This window comes from Ornithorhynchus anatinus, chromosome 2, assembly GCF_004115215.2.
Source record: "Ornithorhynchus anatinus isolate Pmale09 chromosome 2, mOrnAna1.pri.v4, whole genome shotgun sequence".
In the NCBI taxonomy this organism is placed as follows: Eukaryota; Metazoa; Chordata; class Mammalia; order Monotremata; family Ornithorhynchidae; genus Ornithorhynchus; species Ornithorhynchus anatinus.
The window spans coordinates 15,214,221-15,229,262 of record NC_041729.1 but is presented as its reverse complement, the minus strand read 5'-3'; the positions used below and the strand labels follow the sequence as shown (position 1 = coordinate 15,229,262).

Here is a 15,042-nt window from a genome sequence, read left to right as displayed (position 1 = left end):
CTTCTTCAGCCACCCTTCAATACGATGAGTATTTTGTAAAATACTGCAAAGGTTTGTAGGCTTCCACACTCCGAATTCAAAAAAGCAAATGGGAATGTTGACCTAAGAAGAGAAAATGAAGCACATCTATTGTTTTTTTTTTCTAAGTGCAAATGCACCCTGAAAAGCCTGCTTCAGGTGACAGATTTAAAAAGCCTGCTATGAATATGACTGCTAATTTCCCAGCATCTTGAGGTGAAACCACTCTCCAACCTCAAGTGAAGGCCACTTTGCACAAACAAGCACTCACATGCACTCCACTGACAGAATTTAAATACTAGCTTGCCAGCGTTCACTTGTAAATCAGGCAAGTTTAAAGCTTATGCAACTAATTACAGAAAAAATAGGTACCAGGAGCCAGGTTATATAAAACCCAATTCTGGCCTCGGTGATCCCGGACTTCGGTGTAGTACCAGAGCTAATGACATATTGGCCCAGACTGAGGACAATTAGGGTAAAGCTGTTCCATCGATCAGCACGGTGTAACCCTTCAACCTTGTATGCAGACCCCGTCAATGGTGGAAGCAGAGGAGTGACGTTACAACTCCATGATAGGGCTCAGCCAATTTATAGTCCATACTTTGTGCAGAATTTACTGGGCACTTGGGAGAGCACAGTAAATAGACCCAATATACTTTCCCTGAGATGATTAGCCCCCCAGGGGTCAGTGATTGATTCCTAGTACTCCAAGGCTTGATAAAAGCCAGCACCTAAATATTACAGGTAGAGGTGGCATTTTGAATACAGCTAATTCAACCTTGTCTCAACTTTTCTTCCAGCTTGTGGTCTTCTCAACTTCACTTTTAGTAGTAATATATTGATTTTAGTATCCTCTAACCAATTACCTCCTCATGAATTTCTATGAATCCTTTTTACCAAGTACACTGGTTTTATAATGGGGAGCAAAGTTGGAAGTGCAAAGGTTGCTTTTGAACCCAAGAAAAACTATTTTTCTACCAGCCCATTCACCCCTTAAATATTCCCCATACTTTCACATTTAAGAATGGGGATTAAGCCAGTGATTTTCTATCCTTACAGCCCATTTTTATGGCATTTTTTGGGATTCTTTTTTCCAGAGTTGTCTGCTTCACTCAATTATATTAATGGGTATCAAGTACTAAGAGTAAACTGAAATTCGACATTAAGCACTAGCTCAACTTAAAATGTATATTTAGCCTGATCTGAACTATGAAAAATAGCTTATATGCCAGCCTTACATCTATGTGATTAAGCCAAAAATTTGTCTTGGCATCAGTATGAAAATAACTTATCAAAACTGATTTTTCTGGAATTAAACGTAACATTTTTCTGATCTGTAGCCCTTAGGCTTGCGTATAGAAACTTCAATTATATCTATTTTTAAGGGACTTTCCTCAAAAGCTAAGTTTGGACCTTTTCTTAATATGATAGTATTTAAGTGCCAGGCACTTCCATTACCCACAGAAAATAAAACTTTCATATTGCTTCAGTTGACAAATTGACATAACCTTTCAAAAGTAAAGTCTTTGAAAAGTTATCTACATTATTTTACCACTGCAGAGTTTATCTAGCCAAAATCTTCAATTTACTGATTGGGAATAGCTTTAAATTTAAAGGTCTTAAAGTAGATTCATGTCTACAATCATGTGCTGAACTCTTCAGAGGCCCTAAACGCACAACTGGAAAATTTAGACTCCATGAAAGAGTTAAAAGGGATATTGAAAAAACTTCAGTGTTTTGCCTATTTTGAGTTTTTCTGATAAATTAAAAACCAGGCTTTGGGCTTTATGTTTGGCATTTAAAAAAAGAAACAACGCAAACGCATCGGGAATGCAACAACTTTATTGAAAGAAAAGTGCAGGGAAGGTACTCAAAAGCTTGCAAGTAACTTGAGGGTTTTTAAACACCTCCCCTCAAGCGCAGGACCAAATGCAGAGTAGATTCCTTCTGGATGTTGTAGTCAGATAAGGTGCGCCCATCTTCCAGCTGCTTTCCGGCAAAGATCAATCTCTGCTGATCCGGGGGGATGCCTTCTTTGTCTTGGATCTTGGCCTTGACGTTCTCAATGGTGTCACTGGGCTCCACTTCCAGGGTGATGGTCTTGCCGGTCAAGGTCTTCACAAAGATCTGCATACCACCTCTGAGGCGCAGGACCAAGTGCAGAGTGGATTCCTTCTGGATGTTGTAGTCAGATAAGGTGCGCCCATCTTCCAGCTGCTTTCCGGCAAAGATCAATCTCTGCTGATCCGGGGGGATGCCTTCTTTGTCCTGGATCTTGGCCTTGACGTTCTCAATGGTGTCACTGGGCTCCACTTCCAGGGTGATGGTCTTGCCGGTCAAGGTCTTCACAAAGATCTGCATACCACCCCTGAGGCGCAGAACCAAGTGCAGAGTAGATTCCTTCTGGATATTGTAGTCAGATAAGGTGCGCCCATCTTCCAGCTGCTTTCCGGCAAAGATCAATCTCTGCTGATCCGGGGGGATGCCTTCTTTGTCCTGGATCTTGGCCTTGACGTTCTCAATGGTGTCACTGGGCTCCACTTCCAGGGTGATGGTCTTGCCGGTCAAGGTCTTCACAAAGATCTGCATACCACCCCTGAGGCGCAGAACCAAGTGCAGAGTAGATTCCTTCTGAATATTGTAGTCAGATAAGGTGCGCCCATCTTCCAGCTGCTTTCCGGCAAAGATCAATCTCTGCTGATCCGGGGGGATGCCTTCTTTGTCCTGGATCTTGGCCTTGACGTTCTCAATGGTGTCACTGGGCTCCACTTCCAGGGTGATGGTCTTGCCGGTCAAGGTCTTCACAAAGATCTGCATACCACCCCTGAGGCGCAGAACCAAGTGCAGAGTAGATTCCTTCTGGATATTGTAGTCAGATAAGGTGCGCCCATCTTCCAGCTGCTTTCCGGCAAAGATCAATCTCTGCTGATCCGGGGGGATGCCTTCTTTGTCCTGGATCTTGGCCTTGACGTTCTCAATGGTGTCACTGGGCTCCACTTCCAGGGTGATGGTCTTGCCGGTCAAGGTCTTCACAAAGATCTGCATACCACCCCTGAGGCGCAGAACCAAGTGCAGAGTAGATTCCTTCTGGATATTGTAGTCAGATAAGGTGCGCCCATCTTCCAGCTGCTTTCCGGCAAAGATCAATCTCTGCTGATCCGGGGGGATGCCTTCTTTGTCCTGGATCTTGGCCTTGACGTTCTCAATGGTGTCACTGGGCTCCACTTCCAGGGTGATGGTCTTGCCGGTCAAGGTCTTCACAAAGATCTGCATACCACCCCTGAGGCGCAGGACCAAGTGCAGAGTGGATTCCTTCTGGATGTTATAGTCAGATAAGGTGCGCCCATCTTCCAGCTGCTTTCCGGCAAAGATCAATCTCTGCTGATCCGGGGGGATGCCTTCTTTGTCCTGGATCTTGGCCTTGACATTCTCAATGGTGTCACTGGGCTCTACCTCGAGGGTGATGGTTTTACCAGTCAAGGTTTTCACAAAAATCTGCATTGTCTGTTCAAACACAAAAGCAGCAGATAAGAATTAAGCTCCCCTTTTTGGAATAAGTTTCCTCTACTTTCACCCCGATAAAACTCCTCGGCTTCTTTCGGCAAGCCACAGTCCTCCACAAATCAGACGGTATAAAGAAACCCACTCCTTCGAACAAGGCGGCAACAGGGCCCTTCATTCATTCATTCAATAGTATTTATTGAGCGCTAGGTTCAGAGCCCTGTTCTAAGCGCTTGGAATGTCCAATTTGGCGATAGGGACAATCCCTGCCCAATGATGGGCTCACAGTCTAACTGGGGGGAGACGGGCAGCAAGGTAAAACAAAACAAAAACATGAAGTCAGCAAGATAAGTAGAGATGTATATCTCTAACAAAATAAACAGGGTAATAATATATACAAATGAACACTGTGCTGAGGGGAAGCAGCGTGGCTCAGTGGAAACAACACGGGCTTGGGAGTCAGAGATCATGGGTTCGAATCCCAGCTCTGCCACTTGGCAGCTGTGTGACTGTGGGCAAGTCACATGATAACAATAATGTTGGTATTTGTTAAGTGCTCACTATGTGCAGAGCACTGTTCTAAGCGCTGGGGTAAATACAGGGTAATCAGGCTGTCCCACATAAGGCTCACTGTCTTAATCCCCATTTTACAGATGAGGTCACTGAGCCACAGAGAAGTTAAGCAACTTGATCACAGTCACCCAGCTGACAAGCGGATTCGAACCCATGACCTCTGACTCTCCAGCCGCAGTGACCTCATCTGTAAAAGGGGGATGAAGACTGAGCCTCACGTGGGACAACTTGATGACCCTCTATCTCCCCCAGCACTTAGAACAGTGCTCTGCACATAGTAATGGCTTAACAAATACCAAAGTTATTATTAAGGGGGAGGAGGGGATGTGTCAACTGATGGACGGCCCAAACCAAGGCGGCAAGAACCATACTGAAGCCGAAGAGGGGAATGTGGATCAAATTGCATGCATTTCCCCTTGGGCTGCTGGGTGTGGTGTGTGTGACCGTGTGAATGTGACTGCCTGCGTGTGTGAGAGTGTGTGAGTGACTGAGCGTGTGTGTGAGTGACTGAGCGTGTGTGTGAGTGACTGAGCGTGTGTGTGAGTGAGCGTGTGTGTGAGTGACTGAGCGTGTGTGTGAGTGACTGAGCGTGTGTGTGAGTGATTGAGCGTGTGTGTGAGTGATTGAGCGTGTGTGTGAGTGACTGAGCGTGTGTGTGAGTGACTGAGCGTGTGTGTGAGTGACTGAGCGTGTGTGTGAGTGACTGAGCGTGTGTGTGAGTGACTGAGCGTGTGTGTGAGTGACTGAGCGTGTGTGTGAGTGACTGAGCGTGTGTGTGAGTGACTGAGCGTGTGTGTGAGTGACTGAGCGTGTGTGTGAGTGTGTGAGTGACTGGGCGCGGGTGTGAGAGTGAGTGACTGGGCACGGGTGTGAGAGTGAGTGACTGGGCGCGGGTGTGAGAGTGAGTGACTGGGCGCGGGTGTGAGAGTGAGTGACTGGGCGCGGGTGTGAGAGTGAGTGACTGGGCGCGGGTGTGAGAGTGAGTGACTGGGCGCGGGTGTGAGAGTGAGTGACTGGGCGCGGGTGTGAGAGTGAGTGACTGGGCGCGGGTGTGAGAGTGAGTGACTGGGCACATGCGCGTGTGTGAGAGTGATCGGTTGTGTGAGAGTGAGGACTGAGTGCGTGTGTGAGTGACAGCTTGCGTACGTGCGACGTCCGACTGACTGAGCTTGCGCGCGACGCTGACTGAGCTTGCGCCGCGCTGACTGACTGAGCGACTGAGCTTGCGCGGCGCGCTGACTGACTGAGCTTGCGCGCGCGCGACTGACTGACGATGAGTTGCCGGCGCTGGCGACGTGACTGACTGAGCTTGCGCGCGCGCGCGACTGACTGATGAGCTTGCGCGCGCGACTGACTGAGCTTGCGCGCGCTGACTGACTGACTGAGCTTGCGCGCGCGCGACGACTGGACTGAACTGAGCTTGCGCTGCGCGACTGACAGCTTGCGCGCGCGACTGCGCTGACTGACTGACTTGCGCCGCCGACTGACTGACTGAGCTGCGCGCGCGACGACTGAGCTGGCGCGCGCATGCTGACTGAGGGCTTGCGCGCGCGCCTGACTGACTGAGCTTGCACGCGCGCCTGACTGACTGAGCTTGCGCGCGCGCGACTGACTGACGAACTTGCGCGCGCGCGCGCGACTGACTGAGCTTGCGCGCGCGTGACTGACTGACTGACTGAGCTTGCGCGGCGCCTGACTGACTGAGCTTGCGCGCGGCGCGACTGACTGAGCTTGCGCACGCGCGCGACTGACTGACTGAGCTTGCGCGCGCGCGACTGACTGAGCTTGCGCGCGGTGACTGACTGTGACTGAGCTTGCGCGGCGCGTGGACTGACTGGCTGACTGAGCTTGGCGCGCGGTGACTGACTGACTGACTGAGCTTGCGCGCGCGTTGACTGACTGACTGAGCTTGCGCGCCGCAGCGACTGACTGACTGAGCTTGGCGCGCGCCTGCGCGACTGACTGACTGAGCTTGCGCGCGCGCGCGACTGACTGACTGAGCTTGCGCGCGACTGACTGACTGAGCTTGCGCGCGCGACTGACTGAGCTTGCGCGCGCGACTGACTGAGCTTGCGCGCGCGCGCGACTGACTGACTGAGCTTGCGCGCGCGACTGAGCTTGCGCGCGCGCGCGACTGACTGAGCTTGCGCGCGCGACTGACTGACTGAGCTTGCGCGCGCGACTGACTGACTGAGCTTGCGCGCGCGACTGACTGACTGAGCTTGCGCGCGCGCCTGACTGAGCTTGCGCGCGCGCCTGACTGACTGAGCTTGCACGCGCGCCTGACTGACTGACTGAGCTTGCGCGCGCGCGACTGACTGACTGAACTTGCGCGCGCGCGCGCGACTGACTGACTGAGCTTGCGCGCGCGTGACTGACTGACTGACTGAGCTTGCGCGCGCGCCTGACTGACTGAGCTTGCGCGCGCGCCTGACTGACTGAGCTTGCGCGCGCGCGACTGACTGAGCTTGCGCACGCGCGCGACTGACTGACTGAGCTTGCGCGCGCGCGCGACTGACTGACTGAGCTTGCGCGCGCGTGACTGACTGACTGACTGAGCTTGCGCGCGCGTGACTGACTGACTGACTGAGCTTGCGCGCGCGTGACTGACTGACTGAGCTTGCGCGCGCGCGACTGACTGAGCTTGCGCGCGCGCGACTGACTGACTGAGCTTGCGCGCGCGCGCGACTGACTGAGCTTGCGCGCGCGACTGACTGAGCTTGCGCGCGCGACTGACTGAGCTTGCGCGTGCACGCGCGCGACTGACTGACTGAGCTTGCGCGCGCGCGCGCGACTGACTGACTGAGCTTGCGCGCGCGACTGAGCTTGCGCGCGCGCGCGAGAGTGACTGAGCTTGCGCGCGCGCGCGAGAGTGACTGAGCTTGCGCGCGCGCGCGAGAGTGACTGAGCTTGCGCGCGCGCGCGCGAGAGTGACTGAGCTTGCGCGCGCGCGCGCGAGAGTGACTGAGCTTGCGCGCGCGCGCGCGAGAGTGACTGAGCTTGCGCGCGCGTGTGAGAGTGACTGAGCTTGCGCGCGCGTGTGAGAGTGACTGAGCTTGCGCGCGCGAGAGTGACTGAGCTTAAGCGCGTGTGTGTGTGACAGCTTGCGCGCGTGTGTGTGTGTGACAGCTTGCGCGCGCGTGATTGAGCGCGCGTGTGTGAGAGTGAGTGCCTGAACGCGCGCGCGCGCGTATGAGACTGAGTGGGTGTGTGTGTGTGAGTGGGTGACTGCGTGCGGGTGAGAGTGACTGTGTGTGTGTGTAAGACTGTGAGACAGAAATCCCGCAATATCCGCTCCTTTCTCCCCAGGAAGCAAGCGTCTGTCCGGGGGGGGGGGGGGGGCCGCGTCACGTGACGCGCCGACGGCCCCGCGCCTGCGTGCGCGCGCGCCCCCTTCCTTCCCCCCGGCCAACGGCGGCGGCGCGCGCGCGCCCCAACCGCCCCCCCCCCCCACCGGGGCCTCCTCTTGGCCGCCCTCCATCAGTCCCCCCACGAAACCGCCTTTACCCCGCCGTCGCCACTCACCTCGGGGACGTTCAACGCGCTCCGCTCCTCCAATCCCCCCCGATCCTAACGACCCCTAGAGACCCGAGGGGCCTTTCCCCCACCAAGCCCTTCCCGCCCTAAGCGCCCCGCGTCGGCCCGCCATCTTGCCGCCCCCTCGCCATTTCTCGCTCTCGCGTCCGGCTCCCCGTCCCCGCCAAGTCCCCCAAACCCCCGCCCCCAATGCCCTGGTGGGGCCTCGGAGCCTCCCCCTCACCGAGAGACGGTGACGGCTCAAACACAGCGACGACTCCGGTCCTCGGCGGATCTAACTGCGCCCCGCCCGGCGCCCCTTTATAGCCGGTTGCGTCACCGCTCCCTGCGGTTGGGATCCCTCCGCCGAAAGGCCCAGAAAGGACTATTTCCCCCCCGCTCCGCCCGACTCAGAGGGGGAAAGGAGAAACTTTGGCCACCGTCTCTCCTCGGAAAACTCTCCCCGGAGCCTTTTTGAGATTGTGTGATGGGGGGTCGGTGCCGGGAAGAAGTTTCTACGCGATGGGGCGGAGGGATTCTCAGGCTTTCGAAAGTGCAGCGTCCCCGGGTGGGGGGGGAGAGGGCGGACGGAAGGTTCGAAACCCGGACTGGATTCCCGGAACGGGATCCAGGTCGCTGCCAATGGAGCTCGTCCTTCCCCTCCTCCCTCTGCTCAGCTCCTCCTCCCCGCCCCACCGCCTTTGTGTCGGCTCTCTCTCCTTCAACCCTAGCTGATGACATTAATTGTTAGTCTTATTGTGTTTATGTGTGTCCTGCCCTCCTCTCCTCCCAAAGGCAGGCCGAAGAAGCCGTTTTGTGGCTTATTCCTATCGATCAGATAAGCCTGCGTAGCCCTCAAAGTAAAATAAGACCCGAAGGTAAAATAGGCCTCAAAGTAAAACGACCTCGAAAAAGGAGACAAACTGCAATGGGGGAAGAAAGTTAGGAATAAGGCCAATAAAAATGATTTAACTTGTCTGATTCACTCATTCAATAGTATTTATTGAGCGCTTACTATGTGCAGAGCACCGTACTAAGCGCTTGGAATGGAAAAATGGGCAACAGATAGAGACAGTCCCTGCCCATCGACTGGTTTACAGTCTAATCGATAGTCGCTTCAAATTTCTTTCCGTCTGCTCCTCCCCATTCCCCCTCCTCTCTCCCTCTGCTCTTCCTCCTTTCCCTCCCCATAACACTTGTGCATCTTTGTATATATTATTTGTTAGCCTATTTAATAATAATAATGTTGGAATTTAAGCAGAGCACTGGTCTAAGTGCTGGGGGAGATACAGGGTAATCAGGTTGTCCCACGTGAGGCTCACAGTCTTAATCCCCAATTTAATAATAATAATAATAATAATCATGGTATTTGTTAAGCACTTACTATGTGCTGAGCACTGTTCTAAGTGCTGGGGGAGATACAGGGTAATCAGGTTGTTCCACATGAGGCTCACAGTCTTAATCCCCATTTTAATAATAATAATTATGGTATTTGTTAAAGGCTTACTATGTGCTAAGCACTATTCTACGCGCTGGGATAGATACAGGGTAATCAGGTCCCACGTAGGCCTCACATATTTTTAATCCCCATTTTTACAGATGAGGGAACTGAGGCACCGAGAAGTTAAGTGACTTGCCCAAAGTCACCCAGCTGACAGGTGGCAGAGCAGGGATTAGAACCCATGACCTCTGACTGCTAAACCCGTGCTCTTTCCACTGAACCACACTGCTTCTATTTCTTTTGTTAATGATGTGTCTATGATTCTATTTATCTTGATGATATTGATGCCAGATTACTTGTTTTGTTTTGTTGTCTCTCTCCCCTAATTAGACTGTGAGCCCGTCGTTGGGCAGGGATGGTCTCTATCTGTTACCAATTTGTCCATTCCAAGCCCTTAGTCCAGTGCTCTGCACATAGTAAGGGCTCAATAAATACGACTGAATGAATGAATGAAATTCAAAGCTTTTTTTTCTCTATAAATCAATAGTATATTCTCTAGATTCAAATGGAGAGAGAACAGCCAGGGCCGCAGTAAATTTGGGCCTAAACTTGCCTTAGATAACTTCCATTTTTTTGATCTTTTAAAAATGAGGATTTTTTTTGTTATAGGATTTTTCACAGAAAAGCATTTGTAAAAAAAAAGAAATATGACAGAGATACCATTTTTTGAGTTATGAATGGACCGAAGTAAAATCCCAAATGGGAGCTCAACACCATCATCCACAATTTTTTTTAAATAAATGCTGTTCTGAGGAGGAAGATGAGAGTTAATTTTTATCCTATATAAAAACGCAATTAAACATAGCTTACACTTATTAGAGACAACATAAGCCATGTTTTAGCGTTGTTTTATTTTTCTCAGTCCTTGAAGATTTCAACAACTTCGCCCATTTGTTAACTAGATTGACATTTGTTAAGATGCTGTTCAGTTGGATTGACATTTGATACTGTAGTTAAACATCCTTTTACTAGGTGGTTACTTAAAAACATTATCGTATATGTGGCAACCATTTATTCATTTTTAATTTTTTTAGTGAAAATTTACCCATTGAAAAAAATAAAAGTCAAATGTCACATTCAAAAAATTGTTTCCACTAGCAATTTATTTTTAGGAAAGGAAACATTTAGGCTATCATCAATGTTCCACCAATTGGAAATTTCCAAGAAGACAATACAAGTGTTTAGTTGGTTGACCAGTATAGGAGGTGATTATCATTTTTATAGCTCAAAAAATGGTATCTCTGTCATACTTCTGTTTTTTTCACAAATACTTTTCTGTGAAAATCCTAATACAAAAAAATTCTTATTTTTAAAAGATCAAAAGATGGAAGTTATCAAAGGCAAAGTTTTGATAATGTCCATTTTTCTAGCTTTTAAAAATAAGGGTTTCTTTTGAAAGTTCACTTTCATCAGAAAAAAAGACATACACCTTGCACACAAAGTATTCATAGAAGACAAATTTAATGGCACTTAGAACTGATACCCTTCTGTGAGAGGTACACAGATAAGAATTTTAGAAAGGAGAAAAGGTTGGTTTTCTTTGGGAATCAATCAACTGTATTTATTGAGCATTACTGAGTGCTTACTTAGTGCAGAGCACTGTACTATGCCCTTGGGAGAGTACAACACAACAGTATAACAAACACATTCCCTGCCCACGATGAACTTGCAGTCTAGAGGGAAGACAGATATTAATATAAATGAATTAATTACAGATATGTACAGAAGTGCTGTGGGACTTGAAGGAGAGTAATGAATAAAAGGGTGCAGGAAAAAAGGAAATGAGAGAAAGCCTTTTGGTGGAGATGTGCCTTCAATAAGGCTTTGAAGGAGGGACGAGTAACTGTGTTGTATATGTGAAGGGAGGGTATTCCAGGCCAGGGGCAGGACGTGGGCAACACGATAGATGAGATCGAGGTACAGTGAATAGGTTAGCATTAGAGGCATGAAGTTTGTGGGCTGGGTGGTAGTAGGAAAGTAGCAAGTTAAGGTAGGAAGCAGAAAGGTGATTGAGTACTTTTATAAGTTTTATGATGATGATGATGATGATATTTGTTAAGCACTTACTATCTGTCGAGCACTGTTCTAAGGGCAAGGATAGATACAAGCTAATCAGGTTGGACACCTTCCCTATTCCACATGGGTCTCACAGTCTTAATCCCCATTTTACAAGTGAGGGAACTGAGGCACAGCGAAATTAAGTGATGCCCAAATTCACACAGCAGACAAGTCATGGAATCTGGATTAGAACCCAGATCCTTCTGACTCCCAGGCTCGTGGGACTATCAGGAGTTTCTGTTTGAGGTGGAGGTGGATGGGCAACAACTGGAGGTTCTTGAAGGAGTGGGAAAACATGGACTGAACATTTCTGTAGAAAAGTGATCCAGGCAGCAGAGTGGAATATGGACTGGAATTGGGAAAGAAAGAGGCTGGGAGGTCAGCAAGGAGACTGATGTAATAATCAAGGTGGGATAGAAAAAGTGATTGGATTAACGTGGAACAGTTCGGGATGGAGAGGCAAGGGTGGATTTTAACAATGTTCTGAAGGTTGAACTGACAGAATTGAGTGATAGACTGAATACGTGGATTGAATGAGAGAGATGAGTCAAGGATAATGCCAGGGTTCCTTGCTTGTGAGACAGGAAGGATTGTGGGGCTGTCTGCAGTGATAGGAAAGTCATGGGGAGGAGGACAGCGTTTGGGCGGGAAAACAAGAAGTTCTGTTTTGGATATGTTAAGTCTGAGGTGATGGCAGGACATCCAAGAAGAGAAGTAGGCACACAGAAGTAAAGTGACCTGCCCAAGGATTAGAACCCATGACCTTCTGACTCCCAGGTCCATGCTGTATTCTTTACACCATGCTGCTTCTCAGGTTGAATGCAGTCCATGTCCCACATGGGGCTCACAGTCTTCATTCCCATTTTACAGATGAGATAATTGGGCACAGAGAAGTGAAGCAACTTGCCCAAGGTCACACAGCAGACAAGTGGTAGAGGCAGAATTAGAACCCAGGCCCTTCTGACTCCTGGGCCTGTGCTCTGTCCCCTAGGCCACACTGCTTCTTGATGGGGAAGAGTGTACCCCAGGTTTAGGGAGCCTCAGGGAGCTTTCCCGGGAGAGACCCCCCAGTCTCTTTTTGCCCCCAGCAGCTCCCCCTGCCACCCAACCAGGGGAGGTTTGAGTTCAGCAAAGGGCCACAGTGTTGGGGTGGGGCTGGGGCCACTCACTCATTTATTGAACTCTTACAGTGTCAGAGCACTGTACTAAGCTCTTGGAAGAGGACAGTACCATAAAGTTGTGCACAATTTAATCGGGAATGGCAAAAGCCTAGTTTCTTTCTGATCCAGTTAAATGTAAAAATGTAAACCACTCCTCATTTTATGTTGGACACCAAGGATGATATTTGGAGTAATACTGAGGAAATGTTGGGGTAAAGGTTTAGTAGGCTGGGGCATTTCAGTGTTAGGCTACTTCTGGGCACAGATTGTGTCTACCAACTTTATTGTATTACTTTTACCAGTGCTCAGTACAGCGCTCTTCACACCTTACAGCACTCTGCACACCTTAACCTTTCAGACAATACCAATCACTGATTGATTACACTGTAAATTAGTTAAGGTAAAAAGGAGTGACTGGCCAAAGTGAATCTGATTTTGTCTCAAGGGTCAAAAATGAGAACAGGCCCAATGTCCAAATAGATTGTCCTTGTATTTTGTCTCCTTCCTGGGTAGACAATTATCTCTCTCCCGGGCCAGCTGGAAAAAACAATTCCCAGAAGAACCTCCTGCAGAGTTCACACCACCACACCCTGAGCCTCAAACTAATGCTGCAATTGCAAATTTCCATAGCTGAGTGGGTTTCTCCCCCAGTTGTTATGTCTACACTGGAGAGGAAGGTGAGGGAAACAGATTTTTTTTAAAAAAAAAAGAGGGGGAAAGTTGAACAGGTAAAAAACAACAACAAAAAACGACTTGCTTAGGGATTGATTTGTCATCTGTACAGAAACAATTGCAATTGACAATTGTCCCATTTATGAAGGAGACTTTCATTTCAGCCTATCTGAATCAATCAATTGTATTTGTTGAGCACTTACTAGATGCAGAGCACTGTACTAAGCACTTAGGGAAGTACAATGCAACAGAATTAGCAGACACGTTCCCTGCCCATATCTGAAACCCAAAGAGCAGCTTTCTCAAACCAGTGGATATATATGGCAAAGGTTAGTAGAGGAAGCAAATAAGGGAGGGAGCCAAAAATCTGAAATAGAATTTTTTAAGGCTACTTTGTTGTGACTCAAAGAGCAGGAAAAGGCAGATTTTAAGTGAAGTCATTTCAGCTTTTTCTCAAGATATTTTCCAGCTGAGATTTCTGCAAGTCAACCAACATAAATTTCACTAAAAATAAGGCACGTGATATGAGAGGGGAATAACTGCCAGAAAAAAACTACAAAAACCGACTTGCTTAGGGACTTGATTTGTCATCTGTACAGAAACTGAAGCCGTGACTCCCTGGGGACAAATGTTCCTGTTCAAGTTGGCGTCCTGCACCAAGCGCCCTACTAATCAACGCATTCCGTCTAAGATGCATATGAGTCATAAGGTTGTACTTCTCAGTTCGATCCGCCTAGACTATCCTTCCTTTACACGCACCCAAAGGAAATAGGTATTTAAGGACTGACACAGATAGATGGGGGCGGTTGCGAACCAATGGAAAGCCGAAGGGAAGCCCAGCAACAGCTGTCTCATTGGTAGGAGAAAAGTGATCCCATTTGCACATGACAGCAGCTGATATCACAAAGGCTTCTGTTGTTTATGGGTGGAGGGGTACAGGACTGTGGGTGTGCTTCCTTTTTTTTTTTTGGTTTACGTTACCTCTACATTTTATTCAATTCAACATAATGAAAACGCTGGCTAATTCAAACAAACAAGAGGATCCGTGGAGAAACTGGAAAGCAGGTTTTGAAAAGCCTGCATTGCTTCGTTTCCGATTATGTAACCTTGAAGGAGGTAAAATCCCTGCAACTAGTACCAAAAGCAAAGGAACGGTTATGTGGATGCCGTTTAAGCCCATGAGGCACGTACAAGTAGCACAAACTACAAAAGGAAAAATGGTCTATATTCTTAAAAATTGAATTTCACAACCTAAGCAGGTCCATATCATGCATGTTTCTGAAAGGAACATCCCACATATGTATAATTAAGATTCTATCTTTTTAAGGTATTATCGTAGTTGGGGGGAAAATGCACTTTTGGCGGCCTTTAATTTTCTTTCAATATTTTTCTAAGGCCTACGCCAAGTCAAAAGGCAGCAGGAATTGTTCACGAGTTTATGTTCTTAAAGATGCTTGAAATGCATCAAATAAACTCATGCAATTAAGCCCCCTCGCAGCTGCAAGTGCAGTTCCGTTGTTTTCTACAGTAAAAATGGCTTGTAAAATGACTCATTTAAATTGCACAATTGTATTAGGAATTTGACCATTACCCAACATTTATTAAGAACCATAGTGTACAGAGCACTTTATTAGATGTAGAGAGTGGCGAAAATAGTTAAATGGCATTATAATGTTAGGAAGTTATATAAAGGCCAGGAAGAATGAAGGTTCACCACTGTTTTTTTCCTACACAATCTTTCCTAGTTCTATTTACCTTGTCCAGTAGCCTGCCAAAAGATCTTAGTTTTCATTTTCAAAATGAAAATAATCCTAACGTGAAAATACCTTTTAGATTTTGTTACAGCTAAATGAGGGTTGGAAAGCTAAAAAAAATGTTGCATTTATATGTGCTGCAGAATAATAACAGGCCTTAAATTTAGTTATATAAATATTTGTAGGAACTGAAACTAGTATGCTTGGGGGAGTGAGATATTCGTTACGGTTGGTTGTTATTGTTTCAGAGCATATACACAAAACAAGAAGGGGGTGGGGAAAAAAAAAG

The 15,042-nt window shown here is 48.1% G+C and overlaps 1 protein-coding gene across 2 annotated transcripts; it reads right to left on the bottom strand.

Moving 5' to 3' along the window:
• Positions 1–1,842: 1,842 nt before the first annotated feature.
• On the bottom strand, positions 1,843–7,955 carry UBC (ubiquitin C). Of its 2 annotated transcripts, XM_029057906.1 has the most exons (3): positions 7,853–7,954; positions 2,200–3,522; positions 1,843–1,971 (listed from the first exon to the last, which is right to left on the bottom strand). In XM_029057906.1, the coding sequence occupies exons 2-3, from the start codon at positions 3,517–3,519 to the stop codon at positions 1,918–1,920; spliced, it is 1,374 nt and encodes a 457-aa protein (XP_028913739.1). In that variant the 5' UTR covers positions 3,520–3,522; positions 7,853–7,954; the 3' UTR covers positions 1,843–1,917. The 2 variants fall into 2 exon arrangements, with proteins under 2 accessions (XP_028913739.1, XP_007665115.2); XM_007666925.3 differs by having other exon boundaries at positions 1,843–3,522; positions 7,853–7,955.
• Between the last annotated feature and the right edge of the window lie 7,087 nt (positions 7,956–15,042).

What these genes read in the sequence shown, in the direction of transcription:
- UBC (XM_007666925.3), bottom strand. Translation starts at nt 3,519, where the DNA reads ATGCAGATTTTTGTGAAAACCTTGACTGGTAAAACCATCACCCTCGAG.